The sequence below is a fragment of the Pagrus pagrus genome, assembly GCF_965226575.1.
Source record: "Pagrus pagrus genome assembly, chromosome: 19".
Lineage (NCBI taxonomy): Eukaryota > Metazoa > Chordata > Actinopteri > Spariformes > Sparidae > Pagrus > Pagrus pagrus.
Genome location: NC_140203.1, coordinates 7,269,173 through 7,291,374, shown reverse-complemented (window position 1 = coordinate 7,291,374; position 22,202 = coordinate 7,269,173). Strand labels below are relative to the sequence as shown.

General features: G+C 42.5%; 1 protein-coding gene across 1 annotated transcript in view; it reads left to right on the top strand.

Moving 5' to 3' along the window:
• The window catches only part of itga1 (integrin, alpha 1), a 46,471-nt gene that overhangs the window by 492 nt on the left and 23,777 nt on the right, over positions 1-22,202 (top strand). Inside the window, exons 2-3 of the mRNA XM_084383768.1 lie at positions 18,682-18,802; positions 22,027-22,136. Coding sequence (XP_084239894.1) covers positions 18,682-18,802; positions 22,027-22,136 — 231 coding nt within the window. The remainder of the gene's footprint in view (positions 1-18,681; positions 18,803-22,026; positions 22,137-22,202) is intronic.

Genomic DNA, 22,202 nt, shown 5'->3' with positions numbered 1-22,202 from the left:
CCGTATTGCCCAGATGGTATTTATTCTGACTGAGGGAAGCCGCAGAGCACTTAATTGTTTCTACGTGCACCAGAAGCATGGCACTGCCTCATATAATGGAGTCATTACAGTCAGTCAAATTACTCTATGGGTCCTTAATTGAATGTTGCGCATGCCAGTGTTTACACAGCAGTGTCAGAACTTAATGGAAAAGTACGTTTTGTTGCTCCTAAGGAAACATGGGTAACACTTTCTAAGAAGCCCATAAAGCATTAAAACGTTATGAACATATGTATAATACATTACTATGCGCCTATATCACTGTTTGATCATAGTTGCAAGCAATCATAGATCTTTATAATGCGTTTTAACAATAATCATAACTCATTATGACGTTGATGTCTATATTGCATTACAACACGTTGTGAACACTGCATTATAATGCCCCCACAGTGCTGTGCAATCATATTTTAAAGCACCAAAGTGTCCAAAGTCCATTCATTCAATATCAGTGCATGTTTGTGTGCTGTTCGTGACCACTTGCAGTGACTTTTGAGCAGCTTGTAATGTATCATATCTGCCTGTAACACAGGGATTTCATTACTTTACCAAAAGGCGCCAAATGGCCACTTACAGTGACTTATAATCACATTATAATGCATTTCGAGAATTGTATCACACTTTAATCCTTGCAAATCCTAGTGAGTGAGTGAGTCAGCAATTATGAAGTATTGATACTTGACCTTATAGCTCATCATAAAATGCTTTATAATGTATTATGATTATTGTTACAAAGCATTCTGAATATCTATGATTGTGTATAACTATAGGTACACTATAATGCATTATAGACATATTATACGTATGTTCATAATGCGCTATAGACATCGTAATCAAAATGACTTATGATTATTGTTAGGCGATGATTATACAGCAGTATAGGAGCGTTATAATGCGTCATAAGTATGTTCAATGCTTCATACGGAAATGTTTCTTCAGTGTGTAGTATCTTTGTCATGTTTCTGCAGAAACTGTTTGCAAAGCATGTGTCACGCTGAATTATGTCCAAGATCTGATGACAAAATAAACCCTCGAATGAATCTTTGGATGAATATGCTTGAGTGGGATCATCAGCAATAATTGGATTTTAATTTTCTGGAAGGTGAAAAAGTGAAACGAATGTTGTCTTTACACCAGCTTCAAGAGGCTCTTTATTTGTAATGGATATCTGTGGAGTCCCATTGGTGAAGCTGTGCTCTCAGGTTCAACTCCAGAGCAGCAGTGGCGAATTAACTCCTAGGTCACGTCAAAGCAGTTCAAACATGACGGAAAGTACCGGCAAAGTCGAGTGAACCGCCTTTCCTTGAGTTTGATGAAGAAGAAGAAGAAGAAGAAGAAGAAGAAGAAAGAGAGGGGATAGTAAACAGCATGTCTCTCTTTAGTTCTCAGATTCCTACGCTTACATGTGATACTGGCTTGTGATGGTCATTAGAGAATTGAGTTAGAAATGGAGATGAATGCATGTGTGTGTGTGTGTGTGTGTGTGTGTGTGTGTGTGTGTGTGTGTGTGTGTGTGTGTGTGTGTGCGTGTGTGTGTGTGTGTGTGTTTGTGTGTGGAGAGGGATCAGCAGAAGCTCACAAAGCAAATCATCCAGAAGTCAGGTTTACTTACTCGGCTTACTGCGCCCCAGCCCTGTTTCGCTCCTCCAATCAGATTGCGGCGGGTCATCGAACAATGATCTTGATCGTTTGTGAATGAGAGGGACCGTAATCACTGAACTAACCCAGTGAGAGCTCTGTTATTGCCTCATGTCCCATCCTGCACACTCCTCACACTCTTAACTCCTCGTAGCTCCTGCTGAGCTCCGGTACTGTAGTCTGAGCTGTTTGGAGTGTATGACCTCAAACTGGGTAGAAACTCACCGGTTTGAGACCATACTGGGAGATCCTGTGTTGTGCTATGGGAGCTGCCTCTGCCCGCCTCAGAGGCCCACATGTGGTTATTGTAGTGGCAGTATTTAATCTCTGTAAATTCCTAACGGAGATGGGGCTACAGGTGGTTTGAGTTTGGTCCCGCAGAGGAGAGGGCCACCTGGCTTCAATCAGCATGTGTCGGACCAGAGTGACCAAGCTGACTGAGGCCGTGAGCGGCACCTATACTGGAGACTAGGGCTGCAACTTGTGATTTTCATTATCAGTGAATCTGTTTTGTTTTTATCATATTACCTGATGAATCATTTAGTTTGCAGAATGTAACTGAAAAACATGGACAAATGTCCATCACAGCTGCCCAGAGTCCAAGATAATGTCTCCAAATTAGTGGGTTTATCATTGGAGCTGAGATGATTTGGAGACATGTAATGCTCAGTTTCAGCTTCATAATTTTATTTTGGGTTACTACTACAATAGGTTTACGTGCTTTAGTGCCCAAAACACATCAGCTTTCACATATTGTCCGGTGCTGCGGCTCTGTATTCCCCCTCTGTCTGTTTTAGCTCCTGTCGCTTTAAGGCCCCTCCTCCTGAATACCTAGTCTGATCTAATTGGTCAGATCACACATGCCTGAGCCAGCACAGCTAACAACAACAGAGCAGCTGTGCTAAATCAATTTTGGGCCAAACTAGATGCCAAGTATAAATTATGCAAACGTTTGACATGATGATGTAGTGTGACGTCACAAAGGCGGGGGCTACTGACGAGGCGTTTCAGGAGCAGTGTTTTCTGCGGGAGAGAGGAGCTTCGGTGAGTGCAGACTTTGTTTGAGTTCATCAGTTCATTGACACATAAGAAGGTTTCCTGTGCAGATGTCTTGTCACACAGCGAGGACATAGATGTTTTTCTGGGATGCTTTTCCCCTGCAGTCTCTCACACCTCAGATTTAGGAATTTGTCTTCTCTCTGCATTAAAATGAGCTCGTGGAAATCCGCATCAGACGACGTAAGTAGGCGGTGGATTAATTAAAAGTTGCGAGGTCATTGGGTGCAAGTCTTAATTGAATTTATGAGACTCTGTGAACCCGGCCATCTCCGTCATTAGCAATATGTCTCCTCCTCCTCCTCCTCCTCTACTATCTCCACTATCTTTCATTTGAATCAGCTCACTCCCTGAGTCGCAGCAATCAGCACTAATTTGACATAAACTGTCTGCTGGCAGCAGCAGACAGATTCCCAGGAATGTTAAGTAATTAAGATCTGGTCATGTTAGTTTATTCAGCGTCTTTGATGTGTTCATTTTTAGTGGACGTTTTGTTTAATCAGTTAAGTGGAACTGTTGTCTGAAGTTATTCGACCTCCACTGAACACTTTGAAGATGTGACAGGAAATCAAGTTATTGTCTGACTTCTGCTGGCTGCATTATGACACTGTCAGACCCAGTCACTAACATGCCTATGAGTTCGGTCAATATCAATAATTATTGATGATTTTTAATGACCTGTCCTTTATTAATATCATTTTTAAAGACCAAGCAAAAAAAGGTTGAACTGAACCTCTTTATTTTGAATTCAACCACTTTATCAGGGCACACAGGTTACAATTATGATGACACAACAAGGAAAAACACACAAATGAAATGACATAAATACATAAAAATCCTGTCATACTGGCGAGCTGACCTGTTCACAATTTCCTCTCTGGCAGCACTCGTTTTCTCACTCTTGTAGTAATGTGTGGCGGTTGGTCTGTAAAACACCAACAGTGGAGCTGATGCGGCGGATTGTGAGACGTAGTTGCAGACTGTTTTGGCTGACGCAGCTGCAGTGTCTCTGGGCTGGTAGGCAGAGCAAACCGGCGGTGTGGCAGAGCAGCAGCAGTAAGGGACGGCCTGTTCGCTCTACCTAACAAGCCTGGAGACACTCGAAGAGCGAAGAGCCAGGGCGTATTTCTTATAGTCTTTCCATTGGTTTGCATGTAATGCATACGATGCACATTGCTGTAGTTTTATCGGCCGGACCTACTGCCAGACTGAAATTTCTCAACAACTGTTAGAAAGATTGACATGAAATCTTGCACAGACATTCATCGTCCACAGAGGATGAACCCCCCTGACTTTGGCGATCTGATGATTTTCCTCTGGCTTTTCTTTCCGGCACCCCAGATACACAAGATGCATTTGTCAGAGTGTCAGTTTGACAGCCTGGACTGGTGGACAATCAAGAGAACAATTATCACTTTAAAAAGAAATAAAGCAGTTACAGTAGCAGTCAAGTCGGTCATGGAAACTCCACAAAACTGCTGATATATGCTGATATGTATATATGTTTTTCAGTTGTCAAGGCCTTTCTGGTCAGTGCTATATGATGTGGTAGAGGTGCAGGTTTTCACACTTACTTTGAATAAGGATGTCTGTGTGAAAAACACTTAGCTCACCCTTTACATTTCCCGTGTGACAATCTATGACTTTGATAGACTGACTGTGGTTCACAGAGTGTCAGAAGCACTTCAATCTCACCTTTGGTTTGGTAGCAGCTGCGTCGTGAGATCGACCATTTTTTCATTGAACACTACTGATAACCGCGAAGGCTCGGAGCAACCAAAGGTTTTCATATTCAAGTGCAGTCACAAAGCATCTAAATGACCTGCAAACTTGTCTTTATGCTTGAAAAACAACAAAATTGTCACAAAAACAACTTTTAAAATGATTGAAAGTGTGACGGATGCAGTGTGTAGCATTCTATGCATTCAACTGAGTTTAGACTTGCATTTTGGTCCTGGTAGGTTAACAGCTCTGCAGGCCTTTGCAAAGTATGGTGTTATGGCTAACCAAAGTTGGCACGGTCTCACAGACAAACATGCACCGAGACCACAATGTGCAGAACCGAGAATGAAACAAGCTGATTTGTTGATCCAGTGGTCGTCAAAGGCTGACAATTTCTGATTTAGTGTGTATCATTTACATGGATCTTGATGGTGAAACACACAATTTGTGCTACTTTTCAAGTAGAAGATGTGACTCTGTAAACGCTGAAACCACCACAGCTCCCATTGTGCAGGAAACTGAAGCTGTGTGGTTTGACAACTGCAAATACATGTGGTTGTTGGGTACAGTAGTCTCCACCTACAGTCAAAAGTCACATCAGCTGGCATTTGCTGGTGGAAAACAAACATGACAACCGGGAAACCATGGCTACATTTTGGAAAATTGGAAATTGGTTGAAATTGGAAATTACATCTATGAAGCATGCTGGTCATGGTGGCCATCAGCTACAAATGCAGGTGTGGCTGTGAGCCAAAATGTAATTTAAGCATTTTGCTGGTTCAAAGAGACTTATTCTAACTACTGAAACATGAGGATTTGCAGTTTGTTTGTCACCGGTTTGGTTTCATTTTAGATTTTTTCTGTTTTATTTTGTAAAATTAATCTGCACGTGTCGTGTTGAGACTTTCCACTTCCTGTCTTTGTCTTTTTCCCGCCCTTTCCTTTCACTTTCCCCTCATTTTTTATGCCCTTGTCATTCTTTGCAATCCCACCTGTGTTTCCCAGCTTCGTCCTGGTTTGTACGTCATATAGATTTCTGTTTCTTTGTAGTTTCTGGATGTAACCAGCCTGTCTTTGTCAGTTCTGTCGCCTGCCTTTTGTTTGAGACACTGAAATTAATCATCTTTCCAGTATTGTCTAAGTAGTTAGGGGCCTGTTAGCATGTTCACATATTTCTGCTTCCACATAAAGTTAAGACACCCCTGGCCGAGCTTATTTGTTATTATGAAAGTGACATATAAAGTGTATTTTGTTTTAGGGAAGTCTGCAACAGGTTATTTTAAATACTTAACTTTACTTGCCACTGTACTTATTGGAGCAGGATCACATGAAGCTCGTTGAGATGAAGACATACTCGTGCATCTTGTGTACATGTCGAGGTGACTGATGTCAAAATATAGCTTATCTTAGAGGAAGTTGCACTCGTTGCACTTACTGAATAAATACGACACAGAAGAGCATATTTCCTTTAAGAGCTGTGATAGTCAAAGGAACCTTCAAAGATTTTGCCCCGAGTCTGTGAAACCACAGAGGCCACCCACATGACTTGGTTTCATACTCCCTACAGATGTGTAACTGATTCTGCTGTCTCTGCAGCATGTGGCAACCATGCAAAACGAAAAGATGTTGGAGGTCAGGTAAAGCTGATGTAGCTTGTAACGTCAGTGATGGCATTACTGGCATCGGTCAAAGCCGATTGCAGCTGTGCCTTTTACCCCCAAGTCATGTCATTTAGCTTGCAAGGAGTGTTAGTGTTAAGAGATCCAAAACTACAGATGTTTTGTTTTGTTGGACACCATATGGTTCAGATATGAACTTATGGTATGACTTATAACAAAGGGCCCTAGTTGTGGGTGTTGGGGTTTATATGGTATGCATCTTAAGTACGAGGCCACCGGATACCGTTTTTACAGATCAATTCAATATTGATGAAGTTCATCACTTACATTTTGACGTACTAACCAGTAAGTTGAGTGTGCTGTAAAAAATGAAAGCCTGTCTGTGTTTGGGTGAGCTCACCAAGACAGATTTCATTCAATTATGTTACTATGGCAGTAATGTTATGAATCTTAAATCCTGAAATAAAAGTGACTCCGCCTAAAAGCAGAAGCAGTGGATTTACCAAAGCTGACACTGGTCCAGCCATAATGCAGTCGCTTTTGAATTTACATTAAGCGAGGTTATTAAGCTTATTTGAAACATTGCAGGTTAACATAATCCTAGCCTCTAAAAATGTTAAAGCTGGGATAACTAAACCCAGGAAAGACAAACCAAGGACTCAGTGGCAGGCTCGAAATATAAATGTTCTCATTTTCTAGCAAACTGTTCAATGCAAATTCATCTACCTTTTTAGCAATGCTAGCTGCTCATTACATTTGAATCCTAATGTCAGCTAGCAGTGTACTATTATGCCACATATGGGTGGAACAGAGGACATCTGACTGGATATGTACTGGATAACCAAACTCGGGCCGTGTTGGGCATGACGTATGTGGCCCACATCTAGAAATCAAAATCTTGGGCCAATAGGAACAAGCCATATGACACGTGTGGTGTCCTCCAGACTCAGTTGTGTGTTGCTGGACTCACCCTTCGTATCTCTTGGCCTAGACTTGGCCGAGTGTTTGCCCGACTCGATCCAGAACTATCAACACTGTTCTCCGTCTATGCTCACGTAACAGGACCGAGACTGTGCCGTCTCAGCTAGCCGAGACTATGTCGGGTCACCTACGGGTCGACAGTTTTGCTCGCTACTTTCATTTTTCATTTTCATTTACACATTTCTGGTTTTGAGTGAAAATCAAAACTGAAATTTGATCCAGAGATTCATGTTTATTTTGTTCCTTCTCTTTTGTTTATATTTTACAAGGCCATTAACAGCTGTTTTTTATGTTTAATGCTTTAATTGGTGAATGCTGTAACATGCTAATATGCTCAAATAAGATGGTGAACCTGGTCATGCCTGTCAAACATAAACATAGATAGGCATTCAAGGTCTTTGTGAACTTCAGTTATCCTCTGACACCATTATCACTGAGCCACTTGGATAGCTGTGAACACACAAGCCGTGTTACATTAAAAAAATCTAATTAAATAAACATGAATCATGTTTTTCATACGACTGATGACGATCAGTGACACATGGCCGGATTTGGTTTTGCCACAGAGCTGAGTCATCGCTCCATCATTATGTCTCTGTCTCTGCTATAGCTGCAGACGGAGAAGTGAGACGAATAAAAGGGAACTCAGGGTTGCCAAGGTAACGTTTTTCTGTCCTTTGACTGTAAATGTGAAGTCATCTCCAGAAGTCGTATGGTTTTAGCAGCAGCATGCAGAACTTAACTTCCCCCGGACAACGTATCTTCACGAAGTGTTTGAAAACCTAATCGTCCTGTAAGTGGCCTCTAAGCCCCCAAAATAAACACACATACTGACACGATAGTGAGATAAGTGCAGAATAATCCCCGAACTTCAGCCGACAACATGCACACACTCCGTCCAGAAACTGATATTCGTCATAAAAGAGCTTCAAATAAACAAGACGCCCCTGAAGGTGCGACATCACATGTCGTGTCAGCTTACGCAGGGCTTAACCTCCAGGGAAGGTCAAACCTCACACATGTATAAACACAGAGACACACATTGAGCACATAAAAGCATTCTGCATGTGTTTCACACTTCATCACCCCTCACCACCTTTCTTCAGGCTGTTACAATTTGAGCATTTTCAGGAGCATCCTCTTAACCCCATCAAGCCCTCGGCTAATTGTTTGCATATTGAGGAAATACTTTAAGAAGGAAATACTTCATTCATATGTTTATTAAGTGTATTTAAACTGCACCCCCACACTTATCAAACATTAATTTCCCCCTCAGACAACTACAGACTATCAGTTATTTACTTGAAGTTATCTCCTCCGTCAGCCACACTCTGCCATGTCCACAGATAGTTTGCTGGTGCTGTGGTATTTTTCGCTCATGTGACCTCTGGCACCGCACAGTTGTTGTGAGGCATCGGGGGCAAAGAGGAGGGAGGGAGGAGGCAGACAGGGAGGTGCAAAGGAGGCTGTCAGGAGAGGAAAGCTGCTGCAGATACGATGTGGAGGATCTGTGGTGGGGGGAGATTGCATAATCTCCAGTTTGAACAAAAACAAGGAGAGGAGTAAAAAGTGCAGAGGTCAAAGGGAGAGCAGACAAGTACTGGTTCTGTTTTTCGAACAGATGAGACGGTTAGTCATCTCTGCGGCTTCTGTGTTCGATATTAGTAGTCAGCAGATGCTTATGCTTAGTGTTGAAACAAAGTCAAAAAGGCCTTTTCTAAGAGCACGTCCTCGGTCCCCCATCGACTGAAGCTCCCGAAATGTTTTGTTGACTACGAAACTTCAAACCAACTTTCCGTCGGCATGATGGGGAGTAGATACTTTCATTTTCGGTTGAACATACCCTTTAAACTTTTATGCTTTCCCAGAATTGAGGTTACTTTGAAAAGCCCTTTTGTTTTGTTTTGTTTGTTTGGGTGTAGTTTGTGATAAAGAGATTTTATTGTAGTACAGGATTTAGGTCTTCTAAAGTCATTTCCTTGATGTAGCCAGCGAGCGCCAACTGAGACCCTGCAACGTCCTCCCTGAAGAAACACGCATGCACGCACACACACACACACACACACACACACACGGACATACTTGTACTCCTAAGGGGCTCTCACTACCTGCTTAGTGGTGATAGCTACAGATCTTAGACGTATGTGCTTCTGTGTGTGTGTTTGCAACCAAAGCAATGCTGCATCTGTGCACCAGGCATGTCCAGCCCTCCACCCTCCTCCTCCTCCTCCTCCTCCTCCCTGTCTCTCCAGGCCAGCGGCAGGCCAGAGCTATCCATCAAACTGGCATCATACAGGGAGCAGTGGAGCTGTGGCGTCTGCCTGGGGCAACGTGTTCACATTAACCTCTCCAACGAGAGGCGAACACCAACAGCCGCGACAGTTTCCTGGGGGGAAAAAAAGGCTTCCTCTGCTCTGACGTTTCACTGTTACTGTGACAGTCAGATATTGATTGATGAGGCTAATTATTCTTTTAAACCTCTTACATCATGTAATAACATAAAAATTATAATGGTTTGAGACTGAAGCTCTAGACTTTGATGTCAAAACAAGTTCACATGGGGAAAAAAGAGCAGAGAGTATTTTTCTATAGATGTAAGACAATATGATATTGATTGGGAGTCATCAGATAATCAATATTAAATGACACATCTTGAGAATTGCAGCAAAAACAATTGATCCTGATTCCCCTTGTATCAATATACGCACTCTTGAATACCTTTTGTCAACCTGCCTTTTCTTTTCAACGTGAATATGTTTTTATTGGATAGCCTATTTCTGTGCGGTGAATCCTCCCTCTCACCTTATCTGCCAACGTTCCCCTCCCCTCTTTGCACCGTGTCCTCCAGAATCTATCACTGCACGTCCTCCCTTGCACTCCACCGCTTTTCTACGCTTCCACCGTGGACTAAAGACCCATAAAGATTAGGCGAATGAGTCCACTGACGTGTGCAATAAGTCGGCTGTTTTTTACACGTCAGTTTAGCCTGCGACTATACAACGCTGTGTCCAATTCCAGGTGGATTTCGTCCTCAGCGTAAATGCTCACTAAGGCCTGGACTTTGTCGTCAGTTCATCCGTCAAATGCTTTCCTCTGCAGCTCCATGTTAAAAAAAACCAAAAACCGGCCTTTTAAAAATTATGGCTGAAGTGAAATGCTGCGAGCGCTTTACCAATCGTAAATGTTCAGCACTGCTGATCTTTTGAAAAGTACTATCTCCCAGGCAGGGACTTTTTGGGGGTATAAAAAAGTCCCCAAATCATTATTTAGACTCTTCCTGCTCAGTGGAAACAGTTTCTAGTCTCTGGGGAAAGTTTCTACTTTGCGAAACAGCTTAATAAACAATTATTTCATTGTTATCAGTTAGGGCAACGTGATTTACTGCGACCAAAAACCACAGTGAATTATGAAAATCAAAGGAAGAATACAAACAAATATCTTCCATCTCTTGGCATGAATTAATCGAAGCCATTAATATCATTTTAATAGTGAAAAAGGAAGAAAAGAAAAAAACAAATAGACCCCGTTCATCAGAATACATTTTCTTTTTTCCATCTCTCGCAAAAAAACAGAAATTCAAAACCACTTTAAAGCTACGGATCGAGTTTGTAGCGCCTGTACCTGCCCTTGAAGGACCTCCAGAGACCTCAGTTTGTTGACAGCATTTCAGAATCAAAGTGAAACCAGACCTGACATTTACCGTTGATGTTTAAGACGGCTGAATGTTTTTTCCGCCGTTGTTGGCTGAATCTATTTTTGGCCGCTCACCTGCAAGAACAAGAGAAATACTCTGCACATTTCTCGAGCAACGGGAGGAAATGGGGGGTTCATACCATGCAGACATTTCTCTCGATTCGCTTAATGCTCATTCAGTCAAATAACAATCCTAATGTGGGAAATCCGGTCATCACATCATTATAGTCTGTACGCTAGATTTATATTTTTACCAGTTTGTCTTACTCAGAGTAACCGTGTTTGTCCTGTGGGGTGTTTTCCTTTACTGTTCTAGAGTAGCCTTGAAATAACAGCCGAGCAACAAAACATCGGGGGAGGTTTGACCCGCCTCGAACACATCTGTGTGTTTGACAGGGGGAGAGGGAGTGTGTCGATGGGGGAGGGATTCACCCCCGCTGAGGCCGCGTCCACACTAACGTGGATATGTTTCAAATGTTGCTTTTTTTCCCCCCCCTATTCGTTGCGTTTCGATCCAGAACATCTTAAATTGATTTTCACATCAAACAAATGGAGTTAAATACTTCAAAATCATTAATGAATTCAATATTTTAGGAACCAATGAATTATTAAATGATTCAAGAAAGAGAAATAAAGAAAGCACCTGGACTGGAGCGCTCTTGTTCAAAGCGTATTTATGACTTTCATTGTTTTCTTTGTAGTTATTTAATTAGATCAACAGAAAAACTCCAATAAATTTTGTACATTTTGGGCTCTTGGAGTAACACATTTCTCAGCATGTAATTGTTTGTTCGTCTTTTCCTTTTCAATCTTTGCTTAGTAAGCGATTTATTTACAAAGCATCCCTCAACCAACAATTAGACTAATCTGCTGTTATGATCCACGCTAAACAGTCATTTCAGCGTCTTTCTAAGGGCCTAACGAAACATGGGTGTGTTTCTGTTCTCGGAGCAGCTTTGAGAAAGACACATACAGTGAATGAACAAAACCTCATTGGATCACAATCAATCTTTACTTCTGAAGGCGTGGTTCAACATCTTTCCAAGAACTAGATGAGAAGCTTGATACGACTCTCGCAAGCTAAAGCTGGGGGCCAATCGGTGCCAATAGCTGGATGCAGTGACTTCCTGAAGTTTTGCTACGCTATTGCCAAGAAATACAGCACATCACTAACTGTAAGACCCAGCCAGACTCCCAACAGGCCAAATACAGCAGCTCGGTCAGTGGCCCAATGCTTCAAACTGTAAAGCTTTATGCATAAGGGTCGGGCAATGTCTGCCGAATTGACATAGGACGATGTCCAAGGTGAAACGTAGCCGAGTGTCTTGGGTTCGCCTGAATGAGCCAGTTTAATACAGAAATATAAATGAGACACGGTGACGTAACATTAGCACTCTGGTGGGGCAAAATTTGTCAGAAACAGCGTTTTACAAAGTTTATAAAGCTTCTCCTAACTCAACAACTTGAGATTTTATAAGGAAGTCCGCAGGATTTCTGTCCCTCTTCATCTCCTTGCTGTCGTTGACTAGTTTGCTGTCTGCTGTGGTGCAACATGTTTTCAAATTAGTTGTAAATTATTGTTAATAAAGATTAGATACATGTTATCCTGGCTATTCAAATGAATACAAAAAACGTCATTATGTAGACTGACCCTTCAGCACCCCCAACTGTGACTGATTTCCCGCATCCCTGAACGTAACTTGCATATTTATTTGACTCAAACCACAAATCTTATGATTTTTACATTTCAGTTTGTTTACAGATTAAACAAACCAGATATAACAAGATTAAGATGTGCGGGTAGGTGATTTTTCGAGGGGAACCAGGCCAGCTGTTTCCCTCTGCTTCCAGTCTTTGTGCTAAACTAAGATATAAGATATAAAGAAAGCATAAAAGTAAGAAAGTAAAACTTCCTTTCCTTTTGATTGAGCTTGAAACCACCATTAAGCCAAGCCCCTCTGGGTTTTTGCTATAAATGAATTGCTTCGATCCATCTTAGCAGCAGACGGCGAAGTCGAAGCACTCTACTGTTCATGTATTCATCTATCACTGATTAAACTTTTAGCAATATAAGTGGACAGAAGCGGGCATTAGCATCACTTTATTATTAAAAACCACTAAACATAGCACAAATAAATAGCAGGAGTACTGGTGTTATAAAACTTTAACGAGAGTATTATGATGTAATAGATGCTGTTTATGTTATTTAAAATGAGATATACAGCTATTGTTACGTCAGAGCTGTTTAATGTACGAGCTTTAGAGGAAATTGTTCTCTGCTCTGTTTTTCCTGTTCATTAGATTCTCGTTTGTGTGTCTGTGTCCTCTCAAAGTTTCTATTTGCTTTCTCTGACTTTGCAAAATAAACCTGCGATGATGTTTTAAGAGTTGTTGATTCGCAGGAGTTTGCCCTGAGTATTTTCTCTCACTGTTTGCCTCACAGCATGACGTATAGCGTGATTATTTTTGCATGTTGCTTATTGAATTTGGATGGAGGTCATTCTTTGACCCGTGGCTGTGTGTATTTTTAGTTCCCCAAGAGGCGTTTGATCCATCCCAGAAGCCCACTCGTCCCAGCCGCTCCCTGTATGTTCAAACTGTTGTGATCAGCAGATTTAACAGACATAGTAATGTGTCTGGAGGGTGATGGTTAGGAGAGTGTCAACCACCCCTGCAATATACATAGAGGATTTCGGGGGGATGAAAGCTTCGACAACCGTCGGGGGGGATGATGTCATGCGTGGGTCTCTGCTAGCAAGGCTGCATGTTTTCTGCACCAGTGAGAAGCAGATCCCAGGAGAATACATCTGGAAGTTTCAGAGAGTGGAAACCGACACCGTCGAGCCCAACGTGTTCAGTCAATGAATGAAAAGACGCTTGAGGAGGGGAGCGGAGAGATGCTGGAATGGGTGGAGGGAGGGGAAGGAGGGACAGAGATGAATGGATGGAGGAAGTAGTAGAGAGATGGATGATGTTATTGAGGGAGGGATGGGAGAATTAATGAATGAATGGGTGGAGGAGAGGAAACAGATTGAACAGCGTTAGCCATGCTAACATTGTTGCACCACTTTGGTCTCAGGAACCATCGGATAGATTAACATGACATCTTAAACATCACATGCATGTTCAGTTTTTACACAGATCTACATGGTCCACAGAGGATGAATCCATCTGGCTTTGGTATTTCCCAGACATTTGTAATTTTGAATGACATGTCTCAACAACTATAGCATTGATTGCCATTAAATTTGTTTCTGAAATTCATGTTCCCCAGAGGATGAATAGAAGGAGCTTTGGGTATCTCCATACTTTTCCTCTCGTGCCATCACGAGGTGGACATATTTGGGTTTTACTGAAATAAATCTCAACGACTATGAGATAGATTTCTGGTACAGTTGGTATAGATATTCATGGTGCCCAGGGGATGAATCCTACCAACTTTGATGACCCTCCGACTGTTCTTCTAGTGCCGCCACTAGGTTCACGTTTGTGGTTTTGAGTGACACTTCTCAATAACTACTGGATTGACTTTGTGCATGTTCCCCAGAGGATAATTTGTGATAACACGGTGTCTAGGTACAGCCTTATAGACCCACTAGAATGTCTACTGACCTGTAGTCCTGTTTCTAATCATGCTGCAGCTTGTTTTATTTATCTCTATCTTCCTCTGCCTACAGATATTAACACTAAAACTCGAAGGAATTTGGCCTCTCGTGTTTTCCTCTGCCTGTGAAGGCACAAACACGCCTACATTCACGGCCTCTTGCGTCCACTACACGCCCACATACTGCACGTTTTGCCAAGAAAATGAGCAGCGACTGAGCAGACGGCCAAATAAGAAAATTAAGTCAAAGTCAAAAGACCTGAAAGCAGACAGACTATCAGCTCGTGACTTACCGTTCCTGGAGTGATTAGAGAGGAAAGTGTTGGTACAAAACAAGAAGAAATTGAAGAACAGGTATAAAAATAAATCACAGGAGGATTACGGGAAGGCTGCGAAAGAAGTGGAGAAGAAAACCAGATAAAGATAAAAGAACAAAGCAGGAAATCTGGAAATATTTCAGTTTCATAACCTCTTCAACGCTCTAGGCTGCCAGTGGTCATGCCAGAATATGAAGCCTCTCTCTCTCTCTTCTCTGCCAGCCGTGCCTCTTGTTAAACACCAGCACATGGTGCATGAAGGTCCAGGTCCCACCCAAAGACCTTTTTGGCTTTGTTCCTTCGACAGGTCAGACACCGGTCCGTCATAAAAACACGAATCCATCCATTCTTTAACTCTTACTGATGTGTCATTAACGTTATCCAGTTTCCGAACCACTGCAGATGTTTGCTTATTTTAATTTCAGAGTGTTTGTTTTTACTGTCTGTCTCGTGTCAGCTTTACGGCTGACATGTGTTTCTCACCACACCTGATTAAGTTTGAGTTTCAGGCTTACTTAATGACTTTGTTGCCCAAAGGTGCTGATTTGTGTTAAGCTTTAAAGCTGATTATAGCTGGTTGGATATGTTACAGATGAGCAGGTGCCAGTCGGGTGTGTGTTTTTACTGGTGGCTGAACGAAGCTTTGAAGCCTACAGGTGCTGACTTTGGGTCATTTTTATTGCTGTTTTGATGTCTCACAGGCCAACAGGTGCTGATCTGTGCAGCTTTCTGCCCTGGCTGCGTCACACAGATCTGACTTTTGCTACTTGGTTTAATGCGTTGCAGAATTTTTACATGCTGAAATGGAGTCGTTTTGGTTTTGATAACAGCGTTCAAGAGGGCAGCGGGGTTTTATTGTGGTTAGTGTGGCTGACAGGCTGCCAGGATCACTCAGGACGCATGGAGCTTGACCATAAACAGACTCATTGGTTGGTCACTGTAGTCTGAAGGCTTTGATATTCAAACCAAATTAGATTAGAAATTGCTGGTGAGCAAAAAGGAGATTTTTTCTTACGATAAACAAGGACATATATGGACTGTACTGTATCTGCTGGGCCTCATCTCTGTTGAAACAAGAGTCTGTGAGGCTGTATTCAGGCAAACACCTAACAATGACAGTGCTAACATGCTCACGTTTAGCAGCTATGATGTTTAAATGTTCAGTGTGTAGACTTTAGGGGAATCTATTGGTAGAAATGGAATAAAATGATTTCCTTTTGTGTGTGATCACCTGAAACTAAGAATCATTGTGTTTTCATCGTCCACCATGTTTGCACCATTGTGTTTTTTTAAGTAGCCCAAAAACGACCGACCAAACACCGGCTCTAGCATTCTTCGGGTTTTTAGTGGCCACTGTAGGGTGAGGCGAGGGGTGTTCAGTTGGTTGCAGTCTGTAAGCTCAGCAGGAGATGCCACTAAATCCTTCACTGGACCTTCAAAGGAAAATTCTGGTGTTTTGGTGTGTAAATAATTCATACTTACCAAAAGTTTTGGAATTGGTGCAGTAGATGACTACATTACAACCAGCAACCACAACCACAACAAACTGTTGTTTTTGCCACTGACAGCCTGAGGTTGTTAATTGAAACAGTTCTCGCAATTCGTCCTGAATGAAAAATGAATTTGTGTCCTAAATTTTATGTCAACCCATCCAATAGTTGTTGAAAAATTTCACGAAAAGCCAAACAGTGTCAATCTGGTGGTAGCACTAGAGAAACAGTCAGAGGGTCACCAGTGTCTGAAGGATTCATCCTCTGGAGACCATGAAAGTCTGTGTTAAAATTTCATGTCAATCCATCCAATAGCCTCCTCCTCCCTCGTCTCACCATGTGTAATAGAGCACAGTATGAACCCTCCAGACAGTGATGGACAGCTTTATATGCCATTCCCTCAGAGGCTCATGAGGCCATTTCCATCCACAGAGGCAGAAGCCCTCTTATTGGTTTTCCAGGGCAGATGTTCGCCCAGCTCGCTGAAATAGTCAGTTGCATAACACACTGGGTTTTGATTTTAGCAGAACAGAGCCAGGAGACACCCAAACACAGCAAAATGAGATTGGTACACGCAGAAGACCTGTCGGCCAATACGCAGAGGACGTCCTCGAGTAATTTACCTCTCAAGCCAGCGTGACTGTGAACTGTACTTGAGCTCAGACTGTGATGAATGGAAAAGGCCTGGTTGGCTCGAAGCCATCTTAAATCAGCTAAATTAGCTCTGTGTGTGAGTGTGTGTGTGTGTGTACGTTCGGGTTTGAGGGGATGTCTATAATCAGGTTAATAGGAACAGGAAATGGAGCTTCTCTGAGAGATGGAGAGGGGTAACAGAGGAAGTAGAGAAAGGGGTGAGGGAGTAACAGGGGGGATAATATTTCTTGTCTGGGATTCCAGTGTATGACTCTGCAGGTCTGCTCCTCTCTCTCTCTCTATGTCTCTGTCTAGCTCTCTTTACCAGAGGGGAGTGTAGAAAGTGTAACCTCATATGAAATCGAGGCGATTAACATCTAAACATGACTGGATGATGACTGGCAGCAGTGTGTTTTTGTAAGTCCTCTGTTTATAAGACGAGCAGCGAGAGGAGCTGGAAACAGACCCAATTACATGTAATTCATGCATCTAATCCTCCGTGAGTTATGGTCCACATACATGCACCGATCCCTGTGTGTCTCCGTGTCTACAGAGCGTGTCCTGTTAGCATGAACAAGAGGCTACACCACTTATTCATCCATTCACGATTTCTGTCTTTTTAGGGTTCATTTATACATACATGATACATTAAAAAAAAGAAAGTACAGGTGGTTCGTCCAATCACCTGCCAAGTATTTTTAGGAAAACAGTTTCCAAGGATGACTTTTTTGATATTTTGACCCGATGATGATGGAAACGTCAGAGCGTCACCAGAGTTATTACAGTTGATCCTGAAGGGGGATGTGAATATGTGTATCAAATGTCACGGCAGTCCCTCCAATAACGGCGGCGTTAGAGGAAGCCAAAGTCATCAGGATTGATTCTCTCGGGACCATGAATGTGTCCACAAAATTTCATATTAAATCAAATAAGCGTTGAGATATTTAAGACTGGACCTAAGTGGCACACCGACTGACCGAGCCGTCGTCGCTTGATCTCCGGCGCTAGCGTGGCTAAAACGTCTGTAATTACTGTGGGAGCCGAGTCCAGACAGCATATGGTAGCTCTCTATTTTGTTTGGGTCAGACACATCAGCGACAAAACATCATCATCAAAGAACAAATAGCTGCTTTTTTATTTGCGTCTCCATGTATGTGGTCTCTGTCTGCACGTTCTTTTTATAAACCCACTGTTCCCCCGCTCCTCTGCACTCCCTCACAAGGCCGGGAATTGAATAAATTGCACTGGAGGAATTCCCTGCCTAGGTCGATATAAAGAGTGTCATTGTAGCGGCGGCACAATGAGACATGGATGGATTTATATAGAGCCTCTGTGATATATACTCAGCTCGGTGGCAGACGGACGCAGACTGTGCAGAGAGCAGAGAGGAAGCCATTGTCCTGCAGGTCAGACTGGACTCCGACCAAAGTGCTTCACAGTGATGTTTGAAATTCCTCCAGTGTCCTCCGAAATGACTCTCATACAGTTCATCGTCATCTCTGCTAACCATCTCTATACAACTAAATATCTTCAATATCATCTGATTTATATAAATATTGTGGCTAAATTATCAAAATATCTATTATTTATGAATGAATCTATTACTGGATCTGTTTATTTTTCATTTCTGGGTCGCATCTTGACTGTTTTCATTAATAATGTTTATTAAAGCGGACCTTCCACTTATTGACATGGCTTCCTTATATGAGAAAATTCATACAAATGTCTCTTATTTCAGGATTTGATTATTTATTAATCCCTCAGTTTATTTAATCCAAACTCACACAGCAGCACAGCAGATCAATCAGGTCTCAGCAGCCTCATTATGTGTAGTAAACAACATTTTCTTGCATTCTGTTTAACCTTTTTCTTTCCCTCCGGTCCTGCAGTGCTGCTGGCCTGCGTGTCGTCCTTCAACGTGGACCAGAAAAATGGTTTGTCGTTCAGCGGGCCGCTGGAGGACATGTTCGGCTACACCGTGCAGCAGTTTGAGAACAGCGAGGGGAAATGGTGAGAGTCTTAACATTCATCTTTCATGACGACACAATTTCCTCCTCGTCTCACAGGTGCTGATTGAAACACGAGTCCGTCTCAGACATGAACGAGAGAAAGTTTTCCAAACACCGAACGCTGTGAATGGACCAGTTTTGAGTTGTTGAGGCGCTGGTCAGTGCTGGTCAGCTCTTTCTCCATGACTCGACTTTGGCTTGAGTAAAAATCCCACCAGTTTTTAAGGAAACACAAGTGGAAATGCTGGAAGTTCGAAAAGCAAAAACAACAACAAAATATCGAAAAAATGTTTTGACGCTTGGCTGAGGTGGAAAAGTTGTCCTGTTAATAAAAGCAAACAGCGATGGAGACAGACTCATCCAATGTGTCATGACATACGTCTTCTGAAATGGTTTGATGGCTTTCGACCACCAGCTGTTGATCTCGATACACCCAACTCCTAATATTTGCAAAGCAGCAGAAGATGGAAACACACATTCATTGGCATTTTCGTTTCGGATGTATGCTGGACTACAACGTGCAGGCGAAGGTGTTTAACGAGCGGTATCAACTTTTTTGTGTTTCCTCAAAAAGCTCACACCTCTGCTCTGGTGGTCCTCATCATCATTAACTTTTCCGAAAAATCTCCCGAGTATTTTTAAAGAGAGGCCTGGCAAAAACAAATGTTCTTGCTTAAGAACATTTCATTAAACCGAGAGCTGCGGTTCAGTTTAATTCAAATCCACGACATTAACAAAAGGGGAAAAACCCCAAATTCACCTGTAAAACTAAGCGAAGGAGAGCACACCAGCTGCTGCTGTAATGAGGATCTTTCCTTTACTACCTCTGCTGTTAACTATAAACTGCCCACCAGAGTATCCACCAGCCTTTAAACACACTGAAACCAAGCGTCCGTGGCTCCTTTCTGAAACCGTCTGGGAGCACATTTTTAAAAACCCCGTTAAAAGCTATTAGAGTGTGGTTAATGGCTCTCTGCTCGACATCTCTCCTCCGGTTACTCCAACCTGTTGCAACACTGATTCCTTCCCACATATCTGTACCTGGTGCAGCTCTGCAGCAACGATCTTATCAAGCCCTTATGAGATCAGTTACGGTAACTCACTCACCGCTAATCAGTGGAGCCAGATGTGACTGAACCTCCAAACTGTTCTCTGGAAACACATTGGCTCCGATTGATCTCCAGATAGCGCTATTTTGTTCCCGCTCACAGAAAAGTATCACCCACACTTGTTTGAGCGATAAGAGCCCGATCGGGGGAGTTGTTTGTGAGAACCGAATCGGGCGAAGCAGGCAGAAAGCTGAGGCATGAACGGTAACAGATGACTGAGAGAAAATAAAGAGATAAAACAGAGCGATGGAGAGAGCTGAAGGTAATAAAACTGGAGATGACATGTAGCTCGCACTGCGTCCGTGTGGGGGACTATTATGGTTGACTAACACGGCAATCACGGGATGATGTAACACGCAGGTTGGCACAACTGGGAGGTGGCTGATTAGTCACAGATGTCTCCGCTCGACCTCCACCCTTCAGCTCTTCACTGCACCTCAGCAGTGTGGAAAGGTGGGTCGGCCACACGGAGAAAATGTGGCGGAGACAATTCAGAGAAACAACGTCGGATCACACCACGAGCTCCGTCTCTTCTCACAAGACTCTCAGGAAACTGTCACGTTGTTGAGTTGATAAGCTAGGCTGCAAAAAATCTCTGACAAATAAACACGTTTTTATTTGTTTATGTACAGTAGAGAATGTATGAGATCTCCTGGGAAGTTTGCTATCAAACTAAGAAAATCTGAAGGAAAATGACTTGATAAGATTTCTTGGAAGCAGCATAAAAATTCTGAACACTCACTGACCTCCGATAAATAGTAGTTATAGAAAAACGTGCTAATTTGCTTTCTTGCAGAGAGTTGAATGAGAAGATCAACACCACTTCGTCTTGGGGAAGGAGGCGGTCGGCTTGCACCCTGTCCGAACTGCAATCCGTTAAATACGCATTCTGTTACTTCATGCGTCAGCTGTGCGCTGGAAATCAGATTGGAAACATAAACACATGTAAACGATGGATTTTGCTCAAATAGCCTATCTACGTTTGTACTTTTCAAAAAGAAAACACACATTAAAAATATACTGTGATGTTTCGATGTTCCTCTACCAGAAATGACATAGAGCAAGTGGAGACACTTTCAGCTCTCTGTCGATCTCATTAGTTTTGCAGCGAAGAACCGGAAAAATGACATTTTGACGTGATGGTGGCGCTACATGAAAAGTCAGAGGGTCACTAAGATCATTATTAATCCTCTGGACACTATGAATGTCGGCACAAACCTTCATGGCAAGCCATCAAATATTATAAAAATCCCGACCATGTACCTTAAAACAAGTTTAATAATCTGATGATATTATGATTTTCTCAAATTGACCTTTTTTGCAGTGATGAAAGATGAGCTGAGAAACTACACACGCATCATTTAAACATCATTTATAGAAGAATTAAAAGGATAATGTCTCACCTTGTTGAGTATTTGTCGTGACTCAATCAATAATGTGGTGGTGTTTCTCACAGGCAGCGGGGAGTGTGTTGTTGTTCCACTCTGTGTCTCGCTGTAGATGACCCGGGCCCATTTAAGTTCAGGAATGTTAATAAGCCCGAGTGTTTGGACGAAGGCAGATGACCGACTCTTTTTAGCATCAGTTAACTGACGGAGTGACACGATGTTATGAAACTCACACTCGCACATGTGTGTGCAGCACAGGCGGGCGTGCAGGCATGTGCATACTGTACATACATGTCGGGTTCAGACACACACACACACACACACACACACTCTGAACAAGACACAATAAAACTGCACCAATCTCCAAACATCTGCAACATATCACACATTAGTATGTAATAAGGTTAAAATTAAGAGACAATTAAGTGTTTTTTTTATTACAAAATGATTAGACAGCCATGATTTATAAGCCAATTATAATAAACTGTAACAGCTTTATCTGCCAATCAGCTGTTTATGTTTAATTTCACTCTAAAAGTGTAATTAAGGCAAATCTAAATTGTTGTGAAATTCAAAAAGTCACTCGGCGCTTCCAGCCTGCCAATGTTTAATTTCTGCAATAACATTTGGGTTGTGCTTGTTATCACAATTGTGAAACTGTGACGCGGCCGTGTGGCTGTTGGCAGGATTTCTAACGAACCAATCACAACTGTTCTTTATTTGCTCAGGGTTCTGATTGGGTCGCCGCTGTCGGGTCAGCCGGCCAGACGGACGGGAGACGTCTACAAGTGTCCTGTGGGGAAGGAGGACAACACGTGTGTCAAACTGGAGCTGCCCAGTAAGAACGCCGAGTGCATGTTGTGTCTGTTTGAATGCTTGTTAAAGGGTCACTCCGCCAATTTCA